At 48.9% G+C, this 25,886-nt stretch overlaps 2 protein-coding genes across 9 annotated transcripts; one reads left to right on the plus strand and one right to left on the minus strand.

The window, feature by feature from the left end:
- Positions 1 to 356: 356 nt before the first annotated feature.
- Dusp3 (dual specificity phosphatase 3) lies at positions 357 to 14,346 on the minus strand. 3 transcript variants are annotated; one of them, XM_006247402.5, is made up of 5 exons: positions 13,946 to 14,346; positions 12,029 to 12,168; positions 9,125 to 9,351; positions 4,016 to 4,209; positions 360 to 2,922 (listed from the first exon to the last, which is right to left on the minus strand). In XM_006247402.5, the coding sequence occupies exons 1-5, from the start codon at positions 14,006 to 14,008 to the stop codon at positions 2,908 to 2,910; spliced, it is 639 nt and encodes a 212-aa protein (XP_006247464.1). In that variant the 5' UTR covers positions 14,009 to 14,346; the 3' UTR covers positions 360 to 2,907.
- Positions 12,703 to 24,855, plus strand: Cfap97d1 (CFAP97 domain containing 1). Of its 6 annotated transcripts, none has more exons than XM_006247404.4 (6): positions 13,696 to 14,327; positions 15,045 to 15,115; positions 15,382 to 15,500; positions 17,875 to 17,998; positions 18,532 to 18,588; positions 24,673 to 24,855. In XM_006247404.4, exons 1-5 carry the CDS (start codon positions 14,204 to 14,206, stop codon positions 18,586 to 18,588), a joined length of 495 nt encoding a protein of 164 aa, XP_006247466.1. In that variant the 5' UTR covers positions 13,696 to 14,203; the 3' UTR covers positions 24,673 to 24,855. The 6 variants fall into 6 exon arrangements, with proteins under 6 accessions (XP_038942568.1, XP_038942570.1, XP_038942569.1 ...); XM_006247405.5 differs by lacking the exon at positions 24,673 to 24,855 and adding an exon at positions 20,636 to 20,761 and having other exon boundaries at positions 14,079 to 14,327; NM_001134601.2 differs by lacking the exon at positions 24,673 to 24,855 and adding an exon at positions 19,209 to 19,350 and having other exon boundaries at positions 14,152 to 14,327.
- The last annotated feature ends 1,031 nt before the right edge of the window (positions 24,856 to 25,886 follow it).

Here is a 25,886-nt window from a genome sequence, read left to right on the forward strand (position 1 = left end):
AAGGCCATGGGGTGGAGAGATGGCTCAGTGGTTAAGAGAGCTGACTGCTCTTCCGGAGGTCCTGAGTTCAATTCCCAGCAACCACATGGTGGCTCACAACCATCTGTAATGGGATCTGATGCCCTCTTCTGGTGTGTCTGTGGATAGCTAGAGTGTACTCATATAAAAATAAATAAATAAATAAATCTTTAAAAAAAAAAAAAAGAAGTTCAAGGCCAGCCTTGGCTACAGCTGGAGTTTGAGGCCAGCCTGGACTACTTGAGGTCCTCCCTCAAAACTAACAGCAGCATCATCACAGCCATTAGCAAGGGCACACATAAAAAGCCCAAACGCACAAAAGGAAACACAAAGTAGACTTCTTTGTAAGGTAAGACATTTATTTTGGTTACAGTTTGATAGTGCGCTAACACTGGCGGTGATGTAATAGACATTAAACTTTCCTCTTCCTCCCCAATGGCAGGAATTGAACTCAGGTCCTCCCATATTAGGCAGGTGACAGTGCTCTGCCTCACTCCACCATCCCTTTCCCCCTGAACTTTTCTGTCCACTAAATCGCATTTTACAAGTCACCCTAACAGCTGGCAGAGGAAAGAGGAACGCAAGTGAAATATCCAACCATTCTTCTCTCTACTCTACGATCAGGATAGAGTCTGTTAAAAGAATTATGAGAGAGAAAATTTCCTGTGAGAAAAATCCCTTATCTTCATATTTAAGATCAGTGCTTATTTTGATTTAAACATTTAGCATTTTAAATACTGTGAGCAACTTACCGTGAACCTATGGCTGGAAGGCACCAACCTTCTCAACAGTGCCCCCTGCTGGCCGTGGCGTCATCATTCACGCCCATTTCCCTGGGGGTGCTAAAGGTCAAGCCAGGATTCTTAAAACAACTTAAGAGTGCTGGAGCCCAGAAGATCCTTAGGGTGGGCCAAAAGGGCTCGCTCATTTGGTAAGTGTTAGTCTGTGCTCTCAAGATAATAGAACAGCAAGGAGACAGACCTACCCCCTGGAAAACGCAGACAGACTTTAAAATTGAGAAGAGAAACCATTTTTACATTGTTAATTTTTACCTGGATTTTTATGAGTCACAGAAAGTGACTGGGTCTGAGGAAGGAGGAGGGACACCCTGAATTCCTATTCTATCTCTTTCCAGGGATAGAACACTATTCAGGATTCCCCACCACCATCCCCTACTCACGGGCAGGCATGCGGTTGGCTTTTCCACAACGTGAGCATTTGACCTGAAGACTTGTAGCTAATCTTATAAACAAGAGGTAAAGCCAACCAAGAAATGCAGAACTTTCAGTGAATAGCCCCAAAGGAAAGCCAGGAACCTCCCAAAGGCCCTTTCCTTAATGTTCCCACAAAGAGGCCTCAGGGAGATGTTGGTGACTGTCCTGTGGCTGTCCTATGGGGTGATCACTCAGATGAGGCAGGGGGAGGGGAGCCCAGCCTCAGAGCGGAGAGTTCAAGGCCACGTGTCACCATGTGATGCCTGGATAAAGTGAGGCTGTGTCCTAACCAACTGGGAAGCTGCAATTTTCACTTCCTTCTCTGGAGATGGCTCAAAGTCATGTGCAGGGTACTTGGACATTGTTGGGGCTGATTTCGGGGCCAAGTCAAGAACACCCCAGCTTCCTCAAGCAGCAGGTCTGAAACTACCACCACTTAGCTTTAAAGAACTGGCAACTCTTAATTACCTTGAATTTTTTGTTTTTTAGAAGACAGGAACTTAGTTGGGCAGTGGTAGCATAAGTCTTTAGTCCCAGCCCCTCAGACACAGAGGCAGGCAGATATCTAAGTTTGAGGTCAGCCTGGTCTACAGAGTGAGTTCCAGGACATCCAGGGCTACACAGAGAGACCCTGTCTCGAAAACCAAAAATCAAAAACCAAAAACCAAAACTCAGGATCTGGGGATCGTAGCCCTGGCTGGAGTCTCAGTATGCAGACCAGGCTATCCTTAATCCTCCAGTGATCTTCCTGTCTCTGCCTCCTGTGAACTAGGCCTGCAGACGTGCAACCACACCGGGCTAGCCCAGATGTTTTTGCTTTGCGGGTTTTTGGGTTTTTTTTCCCCTCTCATAACACACGAATTGGTTCTGTCAACTTTACAGGGCTATTTTGAGATGCAAGTTGTGTCTTAAGCAAGAAAGTCACTTGAACACCTACAGACTGAGGCTACGGCCATTCCACTCGGGGGGGGGGGGAGATGACCAGCCCCATGTGTCCAAGCCTGCTGTGGTCACACAGAATAGGGGACAATGACCATCCAGGCTGCACAGCTCTGCTCCTGCTGGGATCGGAGGTCTTCACCCTGGGAGTGACACCCTAAGACAGGTCTGCTTCTCTTGGCTCTTGCCAGATGTCCCCTCAGCAGCTGTGAGAAAGGCACACTCCTTATCCTAACCATTAACACTGCCGAGTCCTACACTTAAAGCTGAGTTTGAAACATTCAACGAAAATCCCTGATATTTCTTTCCCTCCAAGGAAGATTTCTCTGCAAACTCCTGTCAGACACCTTACAGGCAGGCAACCAGGATGCTGGAATCCGTGTGTCCCACAACGGCAACTCTCTATACACGGGGTCCTCAAACAGCTCCGGATAGCATAAGACAGGCTTTTATGAGTGCTTATGTGCCAGGTGCTGGGGTGGTGGCTGACTGCCACCTCTCTGCTCTGCGTGACCCTGGGGACATACGAATAACAAGAACATAAAGTCCCAAGAAGATTGTGTTCAATTTCTGGTGAATGTGCACACACACGAGGTCCAGCGTGTTTCAAAACCGTCCTTAGAAAGTTCTTTAAAAGGCAGTTCTTTCTTCGCTCTCTCTCTCTCTCTCTCTGTCTCTCTCCAATAAAAGGGATCCATTTTGGTGATGCCTTCAAGTCTCATTTCTGTCCAGCGAGTCAGTTCCAGGGATCCTGCACAGACACCGTGGAACCATCAGAGCCACCCCGTAAATGGACAGGGTGAACACAGGGGCCTTTCGTGTTCCTTCTGTCCCCAAGGCGACAGGCACCCCCTCAACATACGCACCCGTGCATACACCCACAAACACGAGCTGGAATTGGCCAACTTCCTTCTAACTATTCTTAGAATAGCAACCAGGATGGCAAGCCCTTGGCGTGATGACTTGAGCTCAGCAAGACTATGGTTCAGGATAAAACCCTTGCAATTCTCCAAACAGAGGGCTTTTGTTTGTTTGTTTTGTTTGCTTGTTTTTCATAGGCTGGACCTCACACCCTGTATTCTAAAAGAGAGAAAACCCTGCCCAAGGCATCATCGCTCTTCTAACAAGCGAAGGAACAGAGCCATCCATAGGGAAGGCTCTGAAGCAGCAGATACAGAGCGAAAGCTCTCCAGCGAGGCACACTTTAAACATCCCAAAGAATCAAGAGAGCCCTCTGAGAAAAACAGCTTTGCTCACCCACAGGCCCCTACGTAGTGTCTTTAAGTCTAAGGAAATAAAATGCAAAAGCCTTTTTTTTCTTTTTTGGAAATCCAGTCACTAATCTACCTCCACTCTGCTTCAGAACTTATGCCATGCGTCTGTCTAAGCAGGGTGTGTCGGGCTGGGAGGACCAGCGATGGATGTGGGGAGATCAGGGCCCCTGTTTGCATAGTTCCTTTGGTCCACGGTTCTGGACCGCTCAGGAAGAACCCAGGTTGGGGAGGGGGTTATGAAGGGGGTGCCTGTGTCTCAGGTCTTGCACCCTCATAGGCCTCCTGCCCTGGGTCACTGAGATGCATCCATGCCACAGGTTTCCTCCCTGAGTCCCACCTCAGGGGGACATAAATTACAGGAAAGGGCAGCCAAGGAGCAAAATGGCTTCCCCAGCAAGCTTCTTCATTTGCTCCCTAAGGGTGGAGTGGCCCCGGGACCACAGTGGGACAGACATGGGCGAGTGCCTGGTGGTGCAGGGAACAGGGTACACTGTGTTTCCTAAGTAGGGCAGCCAGGGCCCTCCCAGTCAGACCTCTGCAAAAGAGGCTATGGGCAACCTAGAGTTTCACCTTGCCCTCCTCGGCTAGTCTGTCATTGAGCTGGCAGAGTTGGGCCAGGAAACCATCGTTGGGGCCGATCTCACGATTCTGCCTCACAGTGCTCAGAGCAGACCTGACATCCATCTTCTGTCGCAACATGAGGTAGGCGATGACTAGCGTTGGAGAGCGACTGTAGCCCTCACGGCAATGGACAAGCACCCGGCCTACAAGAAATGGGAGACGTGGTAACTGTGGAAGTCCAACCTCACTGTAACAGTCAAACCCTTGCAAACAACAAGCATTTCCCCAATTCACCCACCCAGAATGACTGAACTGTCACCAGGGGAAGGCAGGGTGTGAGGAGGTCCTCCACCATGGAAAACGGGCAACATCTACTCAGGTTGAACACGTACTGTCCAGCAATGGCACGCCAACCCCCCCACCTTCACTGAGAGACATGGACCTCAATGCTCTTAAGTAGCGCTGTTCACAGGTGGAAATTCCCAAGACTATCGACAGTAAAGTGGGAAGACAATAGCCTTTTTTAAAAAAGAATTGCTGATCTAGGTAGAGCCAATGAGAAGGCTCAGTGGGTAGAGGAGCCAATGTCAAGCTGATGAATTGAACGCCAACCCCGAAGCTACATGGTACAGAAAACTTTCTGTAAGTTGCTCTCTGGCAAGCCGAAACAGCTCGGTTGGGAGAGCATTAGATTGAAGTTGTTCTTTGGCTTACACGCTTACATACACACACACACACACACACACCACATACACCACACACACACACACACACACACACACACACACACACACGTATCCACAAATGCTCTCTCGTAGCTCCCCAAATTTCCCTCCCTGGTATCTCTCCTCTCCCCTCTCCCTGCATTCCACGTTGCCCTCAGCCTACAGCACGTCCTTCCTGCCCAACTTCCTGCAGACCATGAGCTGTTCCCACTGCCACACACACAGCTTCTGTTTGTCTGTTTCACTGTTCTGTTTGCAGCACCAGTGAAATGGAAACTCAGAATTCCTCAAGGGCAAGGAAAGCAATGATGGGAAGAAAGGGAAGGGAGAAAGAAAGGAAAGAAGGGAAGGGAGAGGCCAAAGGTCGCTGTCAGGAAAATCTCACCACACTGCAGGGAGCGGCCCCACCCTCATCCCCACCCCATCCCTGCAGAGGCAAAAGCCCAGCTTCTCTCTTCATCCACCTTCATCCATCCCCACACAGAATGCTTAACTCACATGTTTGCCATCTCGTTTGCCCTTCTCCATGCTCTCCTACAAACGGAGCTGGTCCTCCACCCATGCCGCTAGCTGCCACTCCACACTCCACCGGCAACTGGAAAAATCTTTCTGGAACCCCCTCTGACCTGTTACTGCTCGCAGAGTGGAGTCTAGTCTCTGAAGTGTGGCTTACAAGGCCTAATACCCACGCCTCTCTCCTCAGCCTGGGCTACACAGTGAAATTCCAAGATTGCCACGGATACATAGCGAGAGTCTGTCTCAAAAACCAAACAAAGCAGAGACAGAAACAAAGTCCGAGGCTCGTGCCAGGCACACAAGAGCACTCAGTAAACATCACTCGGTACTGGGAGTCCCCCGGGGGCCCCAAGCACCTGTGACCCTGCTGGCTGCATACAGATCCACCCTCCTTTTGTAGAACAGAGTCCTTCCAGAGCCAGGATTGATGCTCTGCCATTTCCAGCATCCACTGGGCGTCATCCCTCTGCTGAGGGAGCGAGCGAATGGCCACCACCTCACCTCCTCAGAGGCATTATTTAGAAAGAGACTGCTGACCCAGAATTAACAGCATCTCTGCACCCCTCATCCTACCCCAAACGCACCTCTATTTCCCCAGATCCTCCTACATCAGGAGAGGGGAGTCCCCCCACTTTCCTACCTTTCTCTCTCTGGCTGTTACCTGAAGTCCTCAGTGGGCACTTTTCCTGGTCCCAGTGTCCAGTGGGACCCTCTGCAGGGCAGCCACCCTCCTGCTTCCCACTGGGAGCATGCTCAGTTACAACCAGGGCACAGAGCCTACCATGCTCCAGGCCCAGCCCACACAATGCCGCCTTTATACACCCTCCTTAGATCCTCTCAGAAACACATGACGGCCCCCTCTTATACGCAAAGCCAGGCTCCTTCCCCACTCCCTGGCACACGTGCTTGTGTGCATGTGCATGTGTGTGTTCATTCACACTTTCCTGTGAGCTCTAATATGCACTCTCTCTCTTTCAAATTATGTGATAAGCCTGAGTGTACATGCCTGTTCACATGAGTGCATATGTGTGCTTAAGTGCACTGTGTGTGTGTGTGTGTGTGTGTGTGTGTGTGTGTGTGTGTGTGCATTCGGAGGTCCAACATTGACATGTATTGTCTTTTTCAATGTTTCATTCTCTCTCTTATATGTTAAGGCAGGATCGCTCACAGGACCCAGAGCTCAGTGTTGTGCTATTCCGGTTAGCCAGCTCGCTCTGATGATCCTGTCTCTGCCTCCCAAGCGCTGGATTACAGGCAGGCCACTCTACCCACCCAGATTTTGAGAATATTCTAGAGGTCCAAACTCTGGTATTCATAGTTAGTCGCCGAGCACTTCGGCTGCTAAACTACCTTCCCAACCCCCAACCTCTGGCTTTCTTAGTAACAGATTCCTGTTCCCTAGAGTCCGGCAAGTGGATGGAGGCCAGAGTCCATTCTATCTTGGCAGTGTACCCGCAAGGCACCGGAGCTCTGGGATGCATCAGGCTTACTCAGGATCACCTGCAGGGAACACTGTATTCTACACGAGGTGCTGGGGAGAAAGGGGACACTGGGCCTAGTGGTAAGATAGAGGTAGGGTTTGCCAAAGGCTGGGGAGAAACTAGCAGGGAACATTCCAGACCAAAGATCCAGTCTCCTTACATACAAATCAGCATACATTCCCTGCAGTCTAGAAAGGGAAATGAAGGCAAAGTGCCAGGGGTTCCTGAATGGGGCTGGCCAACCACTGCCATGTGAGAAGGGCAAAGTCTCACTCCCATAACTAGCAGGGCCATGTTCTCCATCTATCCAGAGTGAGAAGTGCAGAACGGCTGGAGGGGAAGGACTCGGGTTGGGTGTGACGGGGATCAAGAAGGCCCATAAGGCCCTGGTCTTAAAGTGTGCAGTTTTCCCAGTCCGTTACAGAATGTACAGCTTTGGCAAAATTCATCCTCAGGATGCTGAGATGGCCGCTCTTCCAGCTCCTACGTCCTAAAGCTGGCTGAGGCTGGCTGAGGCTGTCTGAAGCTGTCTGAAGCTGGCTGAAGCTGGAAGTTGTTTCCAAAGTGTTGCTTCCCAAACAGCTTCAGGAGGTAGGAGGCTGAAACAGCGTCCATTTCAGCATCCCGAGGACGCAGCCTGCCAAAGCTGTTCATTCTGTAGCATATGAATCTCACAGACGTTTTTGTACTTTTAAGACATTCGTATGGATTGTACAAGGTGCACACATCAGTTAAGGATGAATTTTGTTCCTTCTCTGAGCAGGTGAAAGGCAACATTCTTTTTATACGTTAATATGATCAATAACCAATCGTAATAAATCCTCACTCGTGCCACAGGGAGGAGAGCACAAAGAATCTTAAGGATTCCATAACCAACAAGGTTTATTGTCTAAACTGAACTGGAGTTTGGGCTGGAGACATTTCTATGTTGAAACCAGTTATTGGGCTGTTCCCATGGCTCAGAGGCAGAGAGATCAGATTTAAGAGCCGCAGGGAAGAAACCATCCAGGTGGAAAGGGAAGTGGCCCTATGGGGAGGGGGCCCAGAAGCTAACAGCAAAGATAAAAGATAAATTTAGAAGGTGTTAAGCCAAGAACACCGGAGGGAAATGTGTGCTAAGCACGGGGAGGTTCAGAAGTGCCAGACATCATTGAGTTAGTCAAGGCATATCAAAGTTAGCTGGTGTGTGTGTGTGTGTGTGTGTGTGTGTGTGTGTGTGTGTGTGTGCGTCCCCTTCATTCATGAATCCAGAGAGCTCTTGTGGGGGGGTGCAGCAGCATACGCAACCTGCCAAGAGCCAAAGCGGTTTAACAAATTCACCGTTACACCAGTCAATAGAACTTCTCTAAGTCCAGTGGGAAGGGAATTCTCTTTGGGAATCGCCTGGATGGGGAAGCTGCCGTGTACCCAGGAAGCCTCTATGGAGCACAAATAAAGCCAACCACATCTGCAGTGGGCCATCTCTCCCCCACAGAGGGAGGAAGATGCGATGGGAAGAGTCCAGAGAACCCGTCTCCTCTGCTGACATCTGCCCTCATCCTTCTGTCTGTCCTGCCTGACCAGCACCCAGCTTCCCTTCAGCCTTACCTTCTATCTGCAGCTGCAGGGAGTGAGCAGCAGGAAGATTTAACCCAGGACCTCTAGGCTGCTCATTCCCCTGGCAAGGTGGCCACTCATGACAGCCTAGCCAATAAAAGGCTAGGGAAGCCTGCTGGGGGAATTCTGGGGAATAGCTCATTTGCTTGGAAAGGCTGAGGATGTGGCAGAGTCTCTATGCTATTCAGGCCTAAGTACCGATGTTCAGATCCTCAGCACTCACACAAAAGCCTGACACAGCAGCATGCACCTGCAGTCCCAGGGCTAGGGAGGTACAGAAAAGTGGATCTGTGGAGCTCAGGACCAGAAGCCTAGATAAACCAATGAACTCCAGGACCAGGGAGAGCCTCTGCCTCAAAATATAAGGTGGGAAGGGGAGCTGTTGAAGACAGCAGTCAGTATAAACCTATAGCTTCCGCGTGCAAACATGTGCATGTGCACACACATACATACACACATACATGCACATGTATGCACACAATGCACATGTATACACATACATGCACATGTATGCACATACATGCACATGTATGCACATACATGAATACATAAACGGGCACACTAAATTAAAGGGAAAGAAGCATAGCTACCTAACTGCTGTACTCTTATGTCCAAAATATTATCATTGTCTCTGGCATAGACTCCATGCAATGGTCTCCATAGGTTCCTATGTAGGACACTTAGTCCCTAGTTGGTGGCATATTTTGGAATGTTTCTGGAACCCTTCTCAAGTAGTGCCTCTGGAGGAAGCAGGTCCCAGAGGGCTTAGCTCCCACGGGTGCTGGAATGTATTTCCTTACCATTTTTATGGGCCAGGGCCTGGTCAATGAAGTCTGCAGCCCTTTCAAAGTAAGCACTGAGGTTGAACTCCTGCGTGTCATTGGCCTTGATGCCCATGTAGGTGATGCCCGTATCCTTGTAGAAGCTAGCACTGGTGTTGACATGCATGAAGGACCTGCCCTCAGCAGCATTCAGGACGTGGGTGATGCCCAATTTCTGCAGCTGGGTGATGTCCTGAGCCACAGACCTGGAAGGGAGGCAGTGGCGGAAAATGAAAAGGCAGCCCCGGAAGGAGGAAAAGGAGGAAGATCTGAACCTGCTGTCCCCTGTGGCTCTTCCTGCCTCATTTCACAACCTCTCCCCTCACCCCAGCCATATACAGTTACCGGCAGTTTCCCCAAATAGACCTGTGGTCCTACGCCCATGCTGTTCCCTCTGCTTCCCTTCCCCACCTTCTGTGTAGGCATTCGCCTCTCATCTTGCAGAGTCCTCTGCGGGATTTCCCCAGCTCCTGACGGTGTGTGTGTTGCCATTATAGTTCCTATGCTGTGAGGGCAGTATAGACAAGCTATAGAGAGTCAGCCATTAGCACGCACCTGGAATACTAGCACTCAGGAGGCCAAGGGAGGAGGAGGTGAGTTTGAGGCTAGCCTGAGTTTCCCCAGTAAGACCCAGATTCAAACAAAAAAAGAGAGAAAAATAGACCCTAGAGTCGGAATGTCTGGGTCTGAATCCAGCCCTACCATCGACCATGCAGGCAACCTTAATCAAGCCACTTAAAACTTCCTGGGCCTCAGTTTTTCCTCTCTGTAAAATTCAGATAGCAGTGCCAACAGCTTGCCGGTGGTCCTGAGTGTTGAAGGGGGCTGTTCTGTTGACAGAGCCTGATTTTTTGGTGTTTGTATCCCAAGGCTTCAGTCTGTGAGTTCTTTGAGTGCTCTGTCCCCTGCTACAGTGCCCGTCACGGGGTAGGTACTGAATAAATGTTCTGTGAATGAGTGAAGAATGGAATTGTCACATGTCAGGCTCCCTGAAGGACCAATCCTGCCCCACTCTGTTGGGCTACAGTTCTGAGGCTCTCTGCAATGTCTTAGCACTCAAGTAGCCCCCCGCAAAATGATGGGAATTGGAAGGTCCTTTGCCTGAGTGGTCAAAGAGGCCCTTTGCTTCCCCCTCACAACATCCAAATTTAAACTGCAGTTTGTACTTGACAAAGCAGTGTCTCCTGCATGGGCCTGTCTACCTGACATGGCAGCCCCCAAGAGAGGATAGAACTGTCCCCTGTGAACAGAGCTTAAATTCTGCAGGACAGGAAAGGCAGAGGGATGGGGGTGTGTGTGCGCGTGTGCCCACGTGGGCCGCTAAGCCAGAGCTAAGAGGAAAGTGCAGTCCAGACTCAGACTCAGCCCTGCTCTGCCTCTCACGCCCTGAGATTGGAAAATGCAGCTCACACAGACTCCCTCACTGGCCTGAGAGGATGTGCCCGGCAGCCCTTCTGACCACGAGTTTCAGGTGAGTAAGGAAGCACAATTCTTGGCCTTAGGTACGAAGTTGATCCTCCCAGCTGAGCACCCCCCACATCAAGGTCAGATTTGCACAGAGGACAAAGGGTGTGTTCTCCTCGGCAGGCATCATTCCTGACAGTATTCCTGAGGAAGCCACTACAGACAAACCCAATAACCTGTTCCTCAGCAAGCAGGCTCCCGAGACTGCCAAGCTCCCTGGCTTCCTGGGTAGTTGGGGTAGGAAGGACTGGGCCAGGTTCCTTAGGACTATGCAGTGACCGAGCTGGAGGCTGACCCCGTGAGTCTGTTTATCCGCTTGCTCAGGAGCAAGAATGCACAGCCAGAATGCTGAATACTGTGCCCCTATATCCCAGTTTTCTAACACTAATCCAGCAGTCAGCAAACGCACCATCATCACCACCACCATTCCAAAGAGTGGACACCATATGGTGTTTGACACATAGTAGGTGCTTCATATAAAGATGAGCAACGCAGTGCACGAAACCTGTCCCCAAGTGTCTGCAACCGGTCCCACCCCCACCCCCCTCCCCGCAGGTTAAGCAGCAGGTCCTAGGTGCACGACAGGAAACACACATGAAAGGCATTGAAAGATCCTTACAACCCCTCAACCACCCAGGGGCCATCGCTTCCTAGTTCACAAAAACAGAGCTTAGGGCTTTGATAAAAGGGGCCTTCGCGCTCATGAAAACCCACTATGGATCTTCCTGCAGTGTGGGTCATGCCAACTTTTCTCTCGGTGTTTTTTTGTTTTTTTTTTTTATAAAAACATAAGAGATCAGTGATATACACATTTCCTAGTGGTGCGATTAGGAGGGATTTTTCAGATGCCTCAGGTCTTCATCATTTTTGATTTGTCCCATCTGAGTCAAACCCTATCTGGAGAAGCCAGGAGAGCCTTGGTTCAGCTACTTCCTCTTCTAGCGCATTTTAGGGTATTTGGATTTCCTGACACGGACAGGAAAAGCTCCACACCCGGATTGTAACGTCATCCCGTTGCCATGGCAACGAAGGCAGACATTCCACGGTGACCTCACTGCAGAACTAGGCAGCTGTCACGTGACCCGCGGCCAAGAGACAGCCCTGCCACCTGTTAAGAGAACGTGGTAGCCTTGACCCCGCCCAAGCCCAAGCCAGAGCTGGTAGTGGCGGAGGTCAGGGCCGGGCACTTTGAGGGGGGGGGGTGAGGGGCGTCTCAGGGCATGCGGAGTCCAGCTCCTCCGCTTCAGACGCGGGGAGTGGGTGTCTACTCCAGGCTGGTCCCGGGCACCCGCTCTTGACTGAGGTCAGCGACCGCACCCAGGGCCCACCCCCACCCCCGCCCCGTGAACCCCTATTCCAGCCCCGAGTAGGCGGGGCGCCCGGGGAGCGGCTGCGGAGTTGCCCCTCCCGGAGACTCACGCGTTGCCCACGTAGACCCTCGGGATGACCTCGTTGCAGGGCTGGCTCGGGAGGCTATAGCAGCCGCTGCCGTCCGAGAGCAGGTCGTTGAGATCTTGCACCGAGAGCTCAAAAGAGCCGGACATGGCGGCGGCGGGGCCCTGCATGCCGGGGCAGGAGCGAGCGAGGGGGAGAAGCCGGGTCAGCGGGGCGGGGCTGCCCAACCGGGAACCGCCCCGTCCCGCCCCGGAGGCGGGCCCACTGGGTGAGGGGAGCTGGCGGCGCGCTACGCAGCTCAGAGGACACGCGCGACCGGCCCACGCGCCGCAGGACCCCGGGGCGGGTCCCTGGCCGAGATGTCGTCACTCCGGTGTCACCCGTACTGGAACGCCGTACCAATGCGGGACGCCTAGGTACACCTGGCGTCTCTCTTTCAGGATAATGGGTACCCCTGGTGTTTGCCGTGAACCCTTCTCGCTGCACACCAGCAGCGTGGGCATCCACTCCCTCACCCCAAACACACATGTCAGAGCACATGTCCCAGCCCACGCCTGATGAACAAACAACTTGCCCACCCCAGGACATGGATCACAAGGTCACAGGAAAGAGCCCTACTCTGGAACACTTCTTTCAGTGTTTGGTGTGAATCAGCATTGAACTTTTTGAAAGTGAAGGTATGGGTCCCCAGGTTTGGCCTCTGACCCCTAGTGGATTACTTAATCTTAGCCTGTTTGCTAGCGACTAAAAGGGAGGAAAGGGTTATACGTCACGATAGCCGTTTGAGTAGCTATACTTTTGGAGATCCGAAAGTGTTTTATAAATCTGTAGCTTTTGAGTGTAAACACAATGTAAGTGGAGAATTCTCACACCTAACCTGTGACGGGTCACAGTCAAAACACAGGTGCACTAAAAATTACCGTACAAAATACAAAACTAAATTCAGGATACGTTTATATGTGAAGCGTTAATGGATTTAGACTTGGATCCATTCCCAAAATATCTGACTCTATGCATTAAACATTAGAAAATCCCAAACACTTCTGTCCCAAGCATTGCAGTAAAGAATATGCAACATCTAATTCTTAAGAATCGCTGGAAAGGTTCCAGAAGCATTCAAGGGGCTGGGGAAGTTCCTGGGCTGGTAAGGTACCTAGCATGCACAAAAGCCTTAGTTCAGTTCCGAGCGCGGAATGAACAGGCCTAGCAGTACCAGAAGCACTTAGTGGCGACTGTGTCGAACACTCACTGGGCCTGCGTCCTTGGCTGTGGGCTAGTGTGGAGGTAAATCTTTCCTGGAGCAGCTGCTATCCCACTGTGAGCCACATGGTGTCAGTACTGATCCTCTCCCGAGTTTCCACTGAGTGCAAAGTGTCTACAGTATCTCACTTCAATTAAAGCCTCTCTCCACTGGCCAGGGAAAATGGCCCGGTCCCTAACTCCAAAGGGACAAATACAGTCTCCAAAGAGCAGGACTCCACATTCTGTCTCCTATTAAGATTTGTTTTCTTTGTGCATTTGTTTTATTTCATACTTTCTTTCTTTTGAGGTCGGGTCTCTCTCCTGGACCTGGCTTTGAACGTTCTCTATAACCAAGGATAACTTGGAACTCCATCCTCCTGCTTCTGTTTCCCAAGTGCTGGTATTGCGAGCGTGTGGCGTCTCTCTGGGTTACAGTAACCCAGCTTTCGAGTCTCCGCTCTTCAGGGAAACCTTACAGGGAACTGTGACTTTCTTAGCTCCTAGCTCAAAGGGCAGAATGAGGGCTGGATTTCCTCCCTTCTTGTGCCTCTGCCTGTGCTCAGCAGAGGCTTCCACACCATACCTTTTCCTTTCTCCTCCAGCCTTGGAAAAAACATCTACTTTCCAGGCACGTGGAGAGCTCCAAAACCTTAGCACAGAACTGTAAAAGCTTCAGGGGAGAAGGGAAGCGCCACTTACCTTGATCGGATCATCGTAACACAGGGCATATAAACACTGGGTTGTTCCACACCCCATCGCCATATATAAATTTTACCTTGACTTAAAATGAAAACTTTTAGGAGGTGCCCAGAGATAGCCAGGCATGCTCTTCTCCTTTTCCTCCACTGAGACTTGTCCCTGATGTCATAACTGGCTAACTATGACACCTTACCACGGGGAGAGCTAAGTGCCTCACAGAGAAGCCAAGGTGTCTCACTTTTGAAGTTAGACTAGAAGATGAACAATTCCCTGGATTATCTGGCCTATCCCGTAATAGTCTCTAATCACAGGCAAAGCACAAACTTCAGGAAGAAACTGGACTTTGGCCACTACATATTGCACAAAAATAGAGTTCAAATAGGTAAGCGGCCATCATCACCGTTTGGAATTCTAGAAAGGTTCCATCAAAGAGGGCAGTGACAGGAAACTACACTAGCCCTAGCTTTGGGGTGATATGGGACACCATAGCCAGTGGCAAGCTTTAGTCTTCTGCCTGAGCATCCGTGTGCTAGAAAGAATTCAATGTTTTAAACTCTTTAGAGACAAAGTTTAAAAAAAAAAAAAAGGGAGCTCTGTGCCCAATAGAGACTAGAAATGTTAGGAAGTGGGGTGGGAAGAGATGTTATTTCATCGACTTGAAAGGAAATTTGTCCTTATGGATTTTTGAGAGAGGGGCTTATGTACTCCCAAGGAGGGCAGGAGCTGGCTGAGAATCAAGGACGACCTTGAATTCCCAGTCCTCCGGCTACCACCTCTGGGGTGGTGGATTACAGGCCTACACATCACCACTTGTTTTAGGCAGGGCTGGGGATCAAACTCAGGCTCTCTGGTGTGCTCGGCTGGCACTATTGACTAAATTCCCTGCCCTTCATTATAGATCGTTAGCCCCTCACTACTCTGTCTTCCCGGTTGGAGTTCTCCAGAGGTTCCAGGAGGGAAAAATGACATCTAATTGAAGTTGCTAGACTGGATCTCTGTCAAAACTCAAAAGCAGGATATTCAGTGGTTGGGGTCAGGTCTGGTGGGTTTCTAAAGCGTGCTAGGATCCTACAGTGTAACAATGTTTTCTGTCCTCTAGTGAAGCCTGCCGTGGATACCAGTCCTCCAATGGCGCACACACATTATATTTTAAAACTGAGCAAACTCCAGGTATTTTTGCCACCCATGGCTGTGGTTTGTTGACTTTATCTTTGTCCTTAAGAGACTCATTTCTCCAGAGCCTTCTGAATACCCACTGACCTAAAGATTCATTAACATTCCTCCCCCATAGTCGCTCCATTTCCTTAAACTCTACCTGGACTCCACCAGGCCTCTCAATGTGCCCCCTTTTCCTCAAAGTCCCGGAAGAAGGTGTTGCGTGCTACTGTATGGAGGCAGCACGGGAGTGATGTCACCACGTTGGGGTTTCTTGCCAGGGTGAACAAAAGAGAATCGACAAAATTGAATATGAAAATAAACAATTATGTCAGAAAATTGCGAACGCCCATCGAGGCCCTGCCAAGGTGGACTGCTGGAATGAGTATCTTTCAAGAAGGTAGTGTTCTCTCTCCCTCTCCCCACCCCTCTTCCCCTCCCCTTCCCCTCCCATCTCCCTCCCCTCCACCTTCCCTCCCCTCTCCCTTCTCCTTTCCTTTCCCTTCCCTCCCCCTTGCCTCCTCTCTCCCTCCCCCTTCTCTGCACTTGATTCTCAGAGACCTCAATCTTCCCTTTGGATTTAATTGAGATAAGAATACTCAAAGGATGTGATTTTGGAGAGAAGCAAGAGACCACGCTATGAAGATTGACAGCTTCCCAAACAGGAACCACAAATCCCCAACTTCACTGTCCTTTTAGAGACTCCCCAGCTCCCTTCAGAGTTTGTCCAAGCACATGCTTGCATGCTTTGGCCAAATGCCCACGAGTACTGTTGGTTCAAGTGCAAAGCAGTGAGCAGCAGTTTCTCAGTCTGGGGGCTAGGGAGTCCAGCGACGGAGGGAAAGACCAGTGGATTTAGGGGTGGCCTTGGTGTGGGGGGGGTACTTGCTTTCTGCAGAGACAGCCCTCTTTCCACTGGAACCTCGTGGCAGAAGGAGCACCTTATTGACTGGGAGCCGTCCCTGCTTCTGTAAAACCAAGTTTCCAATCCTAGTTCACATTATAATCCTCGAGGGAATGCTTATAACACTCTGAAGTCATGAGTGTTGTGTCGGAAACATAGATGAACATGTTTGTGTCTTTCCACAATGTTGGGACTTAATCGCATAAACACTAAACTCACAGTCCTCAGCTTCTGTTGGTGACAATTTGCCAAATACTTACACTCTGGTTGTTTGTTTGTTTTTGTCTGTTTGAGATAAACAGGGGTGCTTTTATTCTTATCGTAGTTACTATATTAACTCTTACACAGCAGGCAGGAAATATGTCTCTCTGTGCTGATGCTTGTGTAGGTTACAGAATGGTTACAGGAACTTAAAGAAGAAGGTCACTCACAAAGCTTGGAGATGACAGACCAGAGTCTCTGTTTTCATAAGGGAACCCAGAAGAAGGTCTTACTGGAGAGGTTGCTGGGGCTGTGCACAGAAGAATCAGGTAGCAGGGTCAGCCTGAGCTATACAGTTGAGTCTAGCTTTCAAAGGCCTGGTCTAAATAAACACATGGATGGACTGGAGGGATGTCAGGTCTGGATGGGCGAACAGGACAAGGCAGATGGCAATTTAAAAATCAACAGAGGGGACTGAGGTGTCCTGATGGCCCTGGGACAGTCAGGAGTTTCTCTTAGTCTGTCCCTTGATTCAGATATCTGGTCAGGTGACATAATTGGGACCATCAGCTTTCCAATACAAGGTGTCAACGTCTTTCTGGGGTCCAGGCGAGAGAGTTCCACTCTTTCCTCGACTGATTTGTTGTCGTTTTAGTTTATTTCTTTTGTGTGTTTTGTCTTTCGATTCTGGTTTGTTTCAGGACAGTGTAGCCCTGGTTGCCCAGGAGTTCACTCTGTAGACCAGGAGGCCTCAAACTCACAGAGATTTTGCCTGACTTTCTCTGCCCTCAGAGTGCTGGGATCAAAGGTGTGTGTGCCAATGCCCAGCTTCTGAGCCTAGTTTTTCCCCATTTTAAAAAGAGACTTATTTAATTATGTACACCTGCAGGCCAGAAGAGGACACCAGATTACATTACAGAGGGTTGTGAGCCACCATGTGGTTGCTGGGATTTGAACTCAGAACCTCTGGAAGAGCAGCCAGTGCTCTTAACCTCTGAGCCATCTCCCCAGCCCTTTCATATGGTTTTAATGTGTCCCCATGCCCCGACAACTCCAATTCACCCTTACAAATATATAGGACTCTTTACTCCCCAGAATAAATAGATTAGCTGTCTGTGACGTGTGGGTGGCACTGGACAGATGGTGCTGTTCATCTATCCACCCAGGTACAGCCTCATCCTCTATCCTCAAAATAGAGTCAAAAGCTGCTTGTGGAGTGGAGCCTCTCAGGGCAAGGCACGGGATGAAAGCTGTCTTCTGCAATATGGAGTCATTTCGAGCTGGAGTGTAGTCTGAGCTCAACACTAACACCTAAGCTTTATCCCGTACCAAGGAAGTAGACTTGTAGCAGGCAGTGGGGCTGAAGGCTACTGATGAAAGCCTGTTCCCGCTTCGTGTGCTTCCCAGAGTGCACGGTTCCAAACTTTTATCCCATCCAGGAATCCAGGAGACATAATCTTCTTCTTTTTTTTAAAAGATTTAATACACACACACACACACACACACACACACACACACACATACACACATATACACACACACTGTAGCTGTCTTCAGACACACCAGAAGAAGGCATCCGATCTCATTACAGATGAGAGCCACCATGTGGTTACGAGACATATTCTTCTTCACCATGCGCCTCTCCCTGCCCTGGTTTTGTGTTTTTCAGCTTAAACAGAGAATCAAGGAATCGGGAACTAGTAAAAATCACCATGGAAAACCAGGGCATCCTAAGGAGGTTGAGTGATCGCAAACCCCACTATGACCGCAGGGCATCAGAGATGGATTGGCAGGCATGTGGTCACTCTTGTCAAAGTCCCAGGTGTACCTGACGTTAGTCTATGCTCAGCACAGAGGCTCACCCTTAAGCAACCAAGTCATGTGAAATGCAAAGTCACTCGGAGAGACGCCCGCATGGCAAGCGTAGCTCACAGACGCAAACTGTGGAACGGCCCAAGACATCTTGGTGATAAAGCTACTGAGTTCAGTTTCAGAAAAACATGGGGCAGCACCCTGCCCCAAATTTGGGGGAGGGCAATGTGACCTTGTATTGGTTGATCAGCCCCATTTAGGAACAATTCTTCAAATGTGAAAAAGGGAGAGTTGGTGGAGAGGCTGAGGCAGGAGGATGACTCCTTGGAGGACAGCCTGGACTGCTTAGTATTGAGACCCTGCCTCAAACCCAGAAGCAAGGCAGTAAAGTTCCGGGGAGCCATGAGCGCTGTTTTAGAGGTCTCCTCTCCCTACCTTTTCTAAGGGGTTTAGAATTCCAACTCTCAGACCAGCGCGTCACATTGACAAGCCTTTCTGATTTTTTCCTTTCAAGAATTCAAGGCGATATATCAGAAACACAACACGATATCTTCTCTTCCAAGAAGAATAGGTATGTCATTTTTTCTTATGGTATATTTCTATTCTAGTTACTACCAAAGCCCTCACAATCCCATTTGTGGCCAAGAAGGACCACACGGGGGAAGGAACGAAGATCTGTTAAGGGAGCTCAGAGCTCTTTGACCCTCCTGGAAATCGTGTCTTTTGTCACCAGCTTTGAGGCCTTGTGGGAGTCGAAGGGGAATTGTCTTTGCCAATAAGACATTAATAGGGGAGGTCCAATGGTTCGGCAGGTAAAGGCAGGAGCCTAAGGGCCTGAGTTTGATCTCCAGAGCCCGTGTCAAGGTGGGGGGGGGGGGAAAGAACCCACTCTGACCTTCACGTGTGTGCCGTGTCACATGAGCTCCGCCCTGTAATAATAGCTTTTAAGGTGCTTTAAATTAAAAAAAAAAAAGGAAGAAGAAGCCCAAGCTTTACAGCTAAGTTCTTAGTAAAACTGCCATTTGAGCATCTTACGTTATCAGATATGACTAGTAACGTGGTGCTAGGCCTTCAAGGAAGGAAGGATAAAGTGGATACCCAGGCTCTCCGAAGAACAGTGCCACTGTTATATCTTCCCTCACCTCCTCTTCCTCCTCCTCCTCCCTCCTTCTCCGTTCCTCTGAACATAAGGTTACTCACCGTGGAAAAGATACCGAGAAGACCCTAAAATTTATTGGCTCTCAGGATCTTAAGACACCGTGGAATGGCTGCATTCTCTGTCTTAGGATGTTACAATAAAGCTTGGCACAAAAACAGGGCAGGCAAATGGAAGGACATGACAAGCCTTTTATTTTTATTCTGTGCATTCACCTGTGTATTCCTGAGAGGATATGCATTTGTGTATGTGCACATGTGTGTGTGTGCACTTGCATGTGCATTTGTGTCTGTGCTTGTATGTGCCCTTGTATGTGCACATGGGGGTGCACTTGTATGTGGGTTCGCTTGTGTGTGTGCACATGGGTGCGGAGGCCCAGTTTGACACTCAGTGTCTCCTTCAGACACTTGCTCTTGAGACGGGGCCCCTCACTGAACCCAGAGCTCACTGATTGAGAGCTAGGCTGCTGGGCCATTGAGCTCCTGGGATCTGCCTGTCTCAGTGCCACCCCCACACCTGGCTTTTATGTGGGCACCCAGCGATCCAAACTTGGGTCCTCAGCTTGTGCTGTAAGCATTTAACTGAGTCATCGCAGCTCCCAATTTGTATCTACATATGGCCTTGAATTTGCTAACTAGCTGGGGGTAATCTTACCTTCATGATCCTCTCCCTTCACCTAGCACTGGAGCTGTAGGTATGAGCCGCCATGCTGGATTTATACTGTTCTGGGTATCAACCCAGGGCTTCATGCCTGCTAGGCAAGCGTTCTACCAACTTCACTATTCACAGGCCCCTCTCCCATTAGCTCTCATCACAGGCCCCTCTCCCATTAGCTCTCATGCTTATGCCCTCTGGCTAGAAAAATCCATGATTCTTTCTCTTCCCTTGAGTGCCTATTATTTTCCAACACTTAAGAGAGCCCATTCCCCCCTACACACACACACACACACACACACACACACACAGACTTCTGTGGCCTATCTGAGTTGTAAGGCACAGTTTCAAACGTTTGGAAGTTTTCCTTTGGTTTTGATGTTAACTGATCGTTAGTTCGATTGCACTAAACCCAGAGAACATATCCTACGACTTTAATTCTCTTAAGCTTCTTAAGGTTGCCTTATGATCCAGGGTATGGTTATCAAGGCAAGAACATTGAATTTTGTGCTATCAGTCACTTGAAGTGGGGTGTCAATGTAAAGGTTTATTCATATGCGTGTGTGTGTTGTGTGTGTGTGTGTCTGTCTGTCTGTCTGTCTCTGTCTGTGTCTCTGTGTGTGCATGCATGTGCAGGTGCCCACAGAGACCAGAAGAGTGTCAGATCTCCCAGATCTGGATTTATAAGTTGTGAGCCACCCTGGGTGAGTGCTGGAAAATGAACTCTCAACTGCCTGTAGCTCTATTTAAGTTTTGCTTCAGGCTGGAGAGATAGCTCAGTGGTTAAGCGCGCTAACTGCTCTTCCAGAGGTCCTGAGTTCGATTCCCAGCAACCACACGGTGGCTCACAACCATTTGTAATGGGATCCGATGCCCTCTTCTGGTGTATCTGAAGACAGCTACAGTTAAATATAATAAATCTTTTAAAAAAAATGTTTTGCCTCATTGTCTCAGATATTGAAGCTCCGTCCTTGGGTGCATACTCCTTTAAGCTCACCGTATCTTCTTGGTATTTTGATTTATCCTCTATTACAATGTCCCCTATTTGTCTCTAGTAATTGCCTTGCTCTGAAGTCTGCCTTATTTGATGTTATCATAGCCACTACTGTTTAAAAATCCATGTTCTACAGATGTCTTTCATTCTCTCTACTCTTTGAATCACGTGCGTGGGGGCCAGAGAACAACCCCAGGTGTCATTTGTACTTTCTGCCTTGTTTGAGACGTGGTCTCTATGTTGTTAGCTCTTGTGTACACCAGATTACCCACCCTCCAGAGTCTGGGGAGTTTTCTGTCTCTGCTCACCAGCAGGCAGGAAGTACAGACACAAGTTATGTGCCAACTTTATTTGGGCTCTGGGGATTCGAACTCAGGACTCCAAGTTTGCATGGCATGTGCATTAGCCACCAGGCCATCTTCTTAGCTCCTCCTCCCTCCTTTTCAAAAACAGAAGTGGCTCCTCCGCAAATATCAAGCAGGGCATAGGATGGGGGTCATCTTTGTTTTGCCCCTCCGGTGCAGTCAAAGGAGCCGAAGAGGTGAGAGTCAGTTCTGTTTGCTGGCGCATCTCTCCAAGAAGTCCCACTCCTGTTCTTTTCCTTGTTTAGAGCTGCCTTTGGGGCAGGTCTCCACGATTCTATTTCCCTCCTCTGAGAACACCGTCCATCCCCCTCACTCCTAAGATAGTCTTACAGAACGCAGGCTTCAGCATTAATAGTCCTTTGTCCTCGGTGTTTGACGTGCTTGCCACCTCCTCCCAAGGCAAAAATAGAATTTGAGTTACTTTCCTTCCTGGTTATTTTTTGCTGTTTTTAAGGTTGGTACTTTCCCCCCTTATTCTCAAGTTTCTAAGAGAATAAAAAGGATGTGTGTAAGGATCTCCTATTATATTTGAAATTTGATCCATTTCTTGAACCACAGGCTGTCTTTCTCCCGACTGGGGCAGCAGCAGGGTTGGGGGGAGGGGCATTATTTCTCTCAATATTACCGTGACCTTTGTCCTCTCCTGCCAGGACTATAAATATACTATACATATTAGCACTCTTCTCCCTCTGTAGGCTGACCTTGCGTTCTATATAGAGTTGATTTCCTTATCATCCTGTTTCCACCGTACAAGTTCTGAGATTACAGGTTGAGTCTCCATGCCCAGTTCATGTGATGATGCAGGTCAAACTCAGACCTCATGCATGCTGGGAAACACCCTACCAACTGAGCTCCACCCCCGGCCCTGATATGACCTTTAATCCTCTCCGTGATACTTTTGAGCTCATCCAAGTTTTAAATTTTGCTTGGTATTTTTTTTCACTTCCATAATTTAAAGGAAAATTACACTTAGTGTGTGCTCATCTGTGTATCTGTATGTCTGTGGACAGTTTGGGGCATGTACTATGGCAAGAGTGTGAAGGTCAGAGAACATCTTTGTGGAGTGAGTTCCTCTCCTAACAAGTTTACCTGGGTTCCAAGGATCATACTGAGGGTACCGGGCTCCGTCCAGAGCCAAGTGTCTTTACCCACTGAGCCATCTCACTTCCCTGCTTCCATAACTTCCAATTGGATCTCTTTTAGGTCTATGTCACTGCTCAGATTTTCCATTTTTTTCTTTTGTTTGGGGAGGACTAACTTTTGATGTCCACGTATGTGTTGTGTTGGCATAACTGCAAGTTGACTGTTTTTCCTCGTTTAGGATGTGGTTTTCCTGGTTTGGGGTATGAGTGGCTGATAGGACTGCATTTTGAACATCTGGACTGTTGTGCTGAATAATTCAGGATCCAACACCAACCTTCTGTCTTGGTAATAGTCCTGCTGAGGCACAGTGCCCAGGGTCTTGTTTTCTCTTGCTGCTTTACATTCCAAGGCAACAGTTTTGCAATGCTGTTCATTTTGTTTCTTTCTCTGGGGCTCTTACTCAGATCCCAAAGATGTCTTCTGATGGGTCGGGAAGGGCTTCTATGGACTGCCTTAGTGGGATTAGGCCACCTTCTGCTGAGGAGCAAGTAGACACTGCTTGGCTTGTGTCTCTGAGTCACTGGGTGGAAGGCAGCGGGGAACAGGACTGTTGTCACTGCTGCCAATGAACTGGAACAACTAACTTGTTCCTGTGTGAAGTGAACTCAGAAACTCTAATAGGGTTCTTTACCTGAGGAAACAAGCACTTTCTTGCTCTTGTTTGTTTACTGTCTTGGCCTGAGGTTGGTTCAGTGTGAGGCCTCTCCTAAACCCAGGCTCTAAGGGAGCCTGTGGGAGACAGGGAAATGCAGGGGACCCCCACCATATTGCTGGAGACCCTGGCCTGTTCCTAGTTACCTACTGCAGCTCTTAGACTCCTTTTATGCAAGGTGTTTAATTGTTTTTAGAGGAGGAAGAAAAACTGAAAATGACTACTACCGCCTTGTTCTAGAACCACTGGCCTCCTGAAGGCAGCAATGGTTAGAGACTATATTCAAAGGACAGGGAAATGGAGTAAGAAGTGGATTAGTCTACCAAACAGATGCAGCTGATTGGCTTTTAACTGTTTGATGCCAAAATGGACTATACATGTATGCTGGAGTTTGTAACTATTAACTATGTCGAGAGCTATCACTGTGGTGACTGTGATCCCAGTATTTGGGAAGCAGAGGCCAGAGGATCATGAGTTCAAGGCCAGTTTGGGTGAGTTCTGTCTCAAAACAGAAAAGCAGGAGCTGGAGGGAATAGCTCTGTAGTTAAGAGCCCAGACTGTTCTTCCAGAGACTCAGATTCAACCCCCAGCAACCACAAGGCGCTGAGATGTGTGTGCAAGCAAAGCACCCATACACAATAAAAACAATCTATTGTTGTTATTGTTGTTGTTTTACAACCCGACTGCAGTTTCCCCTGCCTCCCTCCTCCCCTCTGTCCACCCCCATCCACTCCTCGTCCATTTCTACTCAGAAAAGAGTAAGCCTCCTATAGGTATCAACCAAATTATGGTCTATCAAGTTTCGGTAAGACTAGGCACCTCCCTTCATATTAAGGTTGACGGGGTAACTCGATATAAGGAATATGGTCCCAAAAGCCTGCAAAAGAGTCAGAGACAGCCTCTGTTCCCTCTGTTAGGAATCCCACAAGAAGACTAAGCTACACATTGTAAAAAAATAATCCCATTTTTTGAAAAAGTAAACTAAAAAGTCCATCATTGCTGGGATGCCGGATTCTGTGGCTGGTGGCACAGAGAGCCGGTGCAATATTTGATTACATGCATGGTTTAGCTGCACACATGTTGTAAAGCATTGGGGATATACATTTAATAGCAGAAGCACTGTAGGCTGAGATCGAACCCATCTGAGCTCTGATGGGCAAGTGGTTATAACCTCGGATCAGCAAGGAGAGGGCTGGAGAGTAGGGAAAGTTACTAATCACTGGATCAAGGACAGCATACACCCATACTGAGAAGTATTTTGAAAGAGGCAGAGGCAGAAGAGTTCTGTAACTGTGAGTGCACAGGAACAGGATGGGCAGCAGCCATGTATACGCGTGTGCAGGTCCAGCCTAATGAACCTTTGACGAGCTCTTTGCTGGGGGCTCGGAACACACAATGCCTGTTAGACTTCTTTTTTTTTAAGATGTATTTATTATATATAAGTACACTGTCGCTATCTTCAGACACCCCAGAAGAGGGCATCAGATCCCATTACAGATGGTTGTGAGCCACCATGTGGTTGCTGGGAATTGAACTCAGGACTTCTGGAAGAGCAGTCAGTGCTCTTAACCACTGAGCCATCTCTCCAGTCCCTGCCTGTTAGACTTATATATGCATTCACACGCACTCCACCAATATATATTTACAAACAGATACATTGTGTAACAATATTCTCTGTTTTGTATAAACAGCAAAACCTCGCTGTCCAGATGACACCTGCCCCGGGGAGCCCCATCCTCTCTACTCCCACAGATCTCCTAACAGCTGTGAACTTACCTTGTCCTAGGAGGAGGGAAGGTACTTCAATACCTATAATCCACACCCAGTTACCCCCTCATCTGGTAATTGGCTAAAAATATGGAGTAAGCAGAAAATGACTAGTGTGACGTGCATTTTTTAAAAAAAGGTCACTGGTACCCAACACCGGAGGACAAATCACCTACACCAGACTTCCTACAATTGGGTAAGGTCTCCACCACGCTGTGAGAGAGCCAAGAATGAGGTCCTTCTTCCTAAACTTTCACCTGCCTGGGAGTGGATTCAAGCCCCTGGTTTTCCATTCACCTTTCATGAGGCAGCTGCCTCCGTACTGGATTTCCGGGAAACAGTTTCAGTCGATAAAAATCCCGTGGGATCCGCCCCTTTGTCCAGTTAGGACCCGCCCCTTTGCCCCGTTGGGACCCGCCCCTTAGTCCAGTTAGGACACGCCCCTTTGCAGGAAAGTCCTAACAAAGGAGAGCCTGGTCCAGTCACATGGGTGATGCTGGGCCCAAGAGTTGTAAGAGTTCTTGTGCAAGGAACTGAGCTGAATTTTGTAGATGGCCTGCCTGGTGCTTCACTGTCAGCCTGGCCTGTTTCAGGGATACCTTCCGGTCCAGAAGTTGTAAGCACACCGCACACTGAATGTACTTCCTCACAAGTCAGTTGTTTCATTAGGGAGCCCCCATTAAGTAACCACAAAAGCATGAGGCAGCATAGTATAGTGGTTAGAGACATCTCTTGTGAGAAAATCTCACGTGAGGCTCAAATATACACAGGTGTACTGTTATGCATGGGCAGGCATGTAAATGCACAATGTATGTGTACACATATGTAAGTTAGACTAGGCAGTTGAAAACTTTCTAGGGACCCCTCTTGTCTTTCCATCTCCTGGTTGAAGAGCTGAACATACTACAAAAGAGGCTTTTACATGGGCTCTGGAGATTTGAACTCATGTCCTCAGGCTTGCACGCCAAGCACTTTTACCTGCAGACACACCTCACGGCCTTTTGCTACTTTTCAGTTCTCTATAAACTTGGTCACATGCTTTAAAGTTTCTGGCTCTCTCTCTCTCTCTCCTTTTTTTTTTCCCCCACAATTGTAAGATGGCAATAAGCTTGCTTCGCCATCACCTGGGTGTTATTTA

Source organism: Rattus norvegicus, chromosome 10 (assembly GCF_036323735.1).
Source record: "Rattus norvegicus strain BN/NHsdMcwi chromosome 10, GRCr8, whole genome shotgun sequence".
NCBI classification, from domain to species: domain Eukaryota; kingdom Metazoa; phylum Chordata; class Mammalia; order Rodentia; family Muridae; genus Rattus; species Rattus norvegicus.

Bases quoted from the DNA above. Each gene is read 5' to 3' on its own strand.
- Dusp3 (XM_006247402.5), bottom strand. From the start codon at position 14,008: ATGGCGATGGGGTGTGGAACAACCCAGTGTTTATATGCCCTGTGTTAC. The intron at 12,169-13,945 runs GTAAGTGGCGCT...CCCGGCATGCAG, and splicing joins GTTACGATGATCCGATCAAG to GGCCCCGCCGCCGCCATGTC. The intron at 9,352-12,028 runs GTGAGTCTCCGG...CCTCCCTTCCAG, and splicing joins AGGGTCTACGTGGGCAACGC to GTCTGTGGCTCAGGACATCA.
- Cfap97d1 (XM_006247404.4), top strand. From the start codon at position 14,204: ATGAACAATTCCCTGGATTATCTGGCCTATCCCGTAATAGTCTCTAAT. The intron at 15,116-15,381 runs GTATTTTTGCCA...GTTTCTTGCCAG, and splicing joins TAAAACTGAGCAAACTCCAG to GGTGAACAAAAGAGAATCGA. The intron at 15,501-17,874 runs GTAGTGTTCTCT...TGTGTTTTTCAG, and splicing joins AATGAGTATCTTTCAAGAAG to CTTAAACAGAGAATCAAGGA.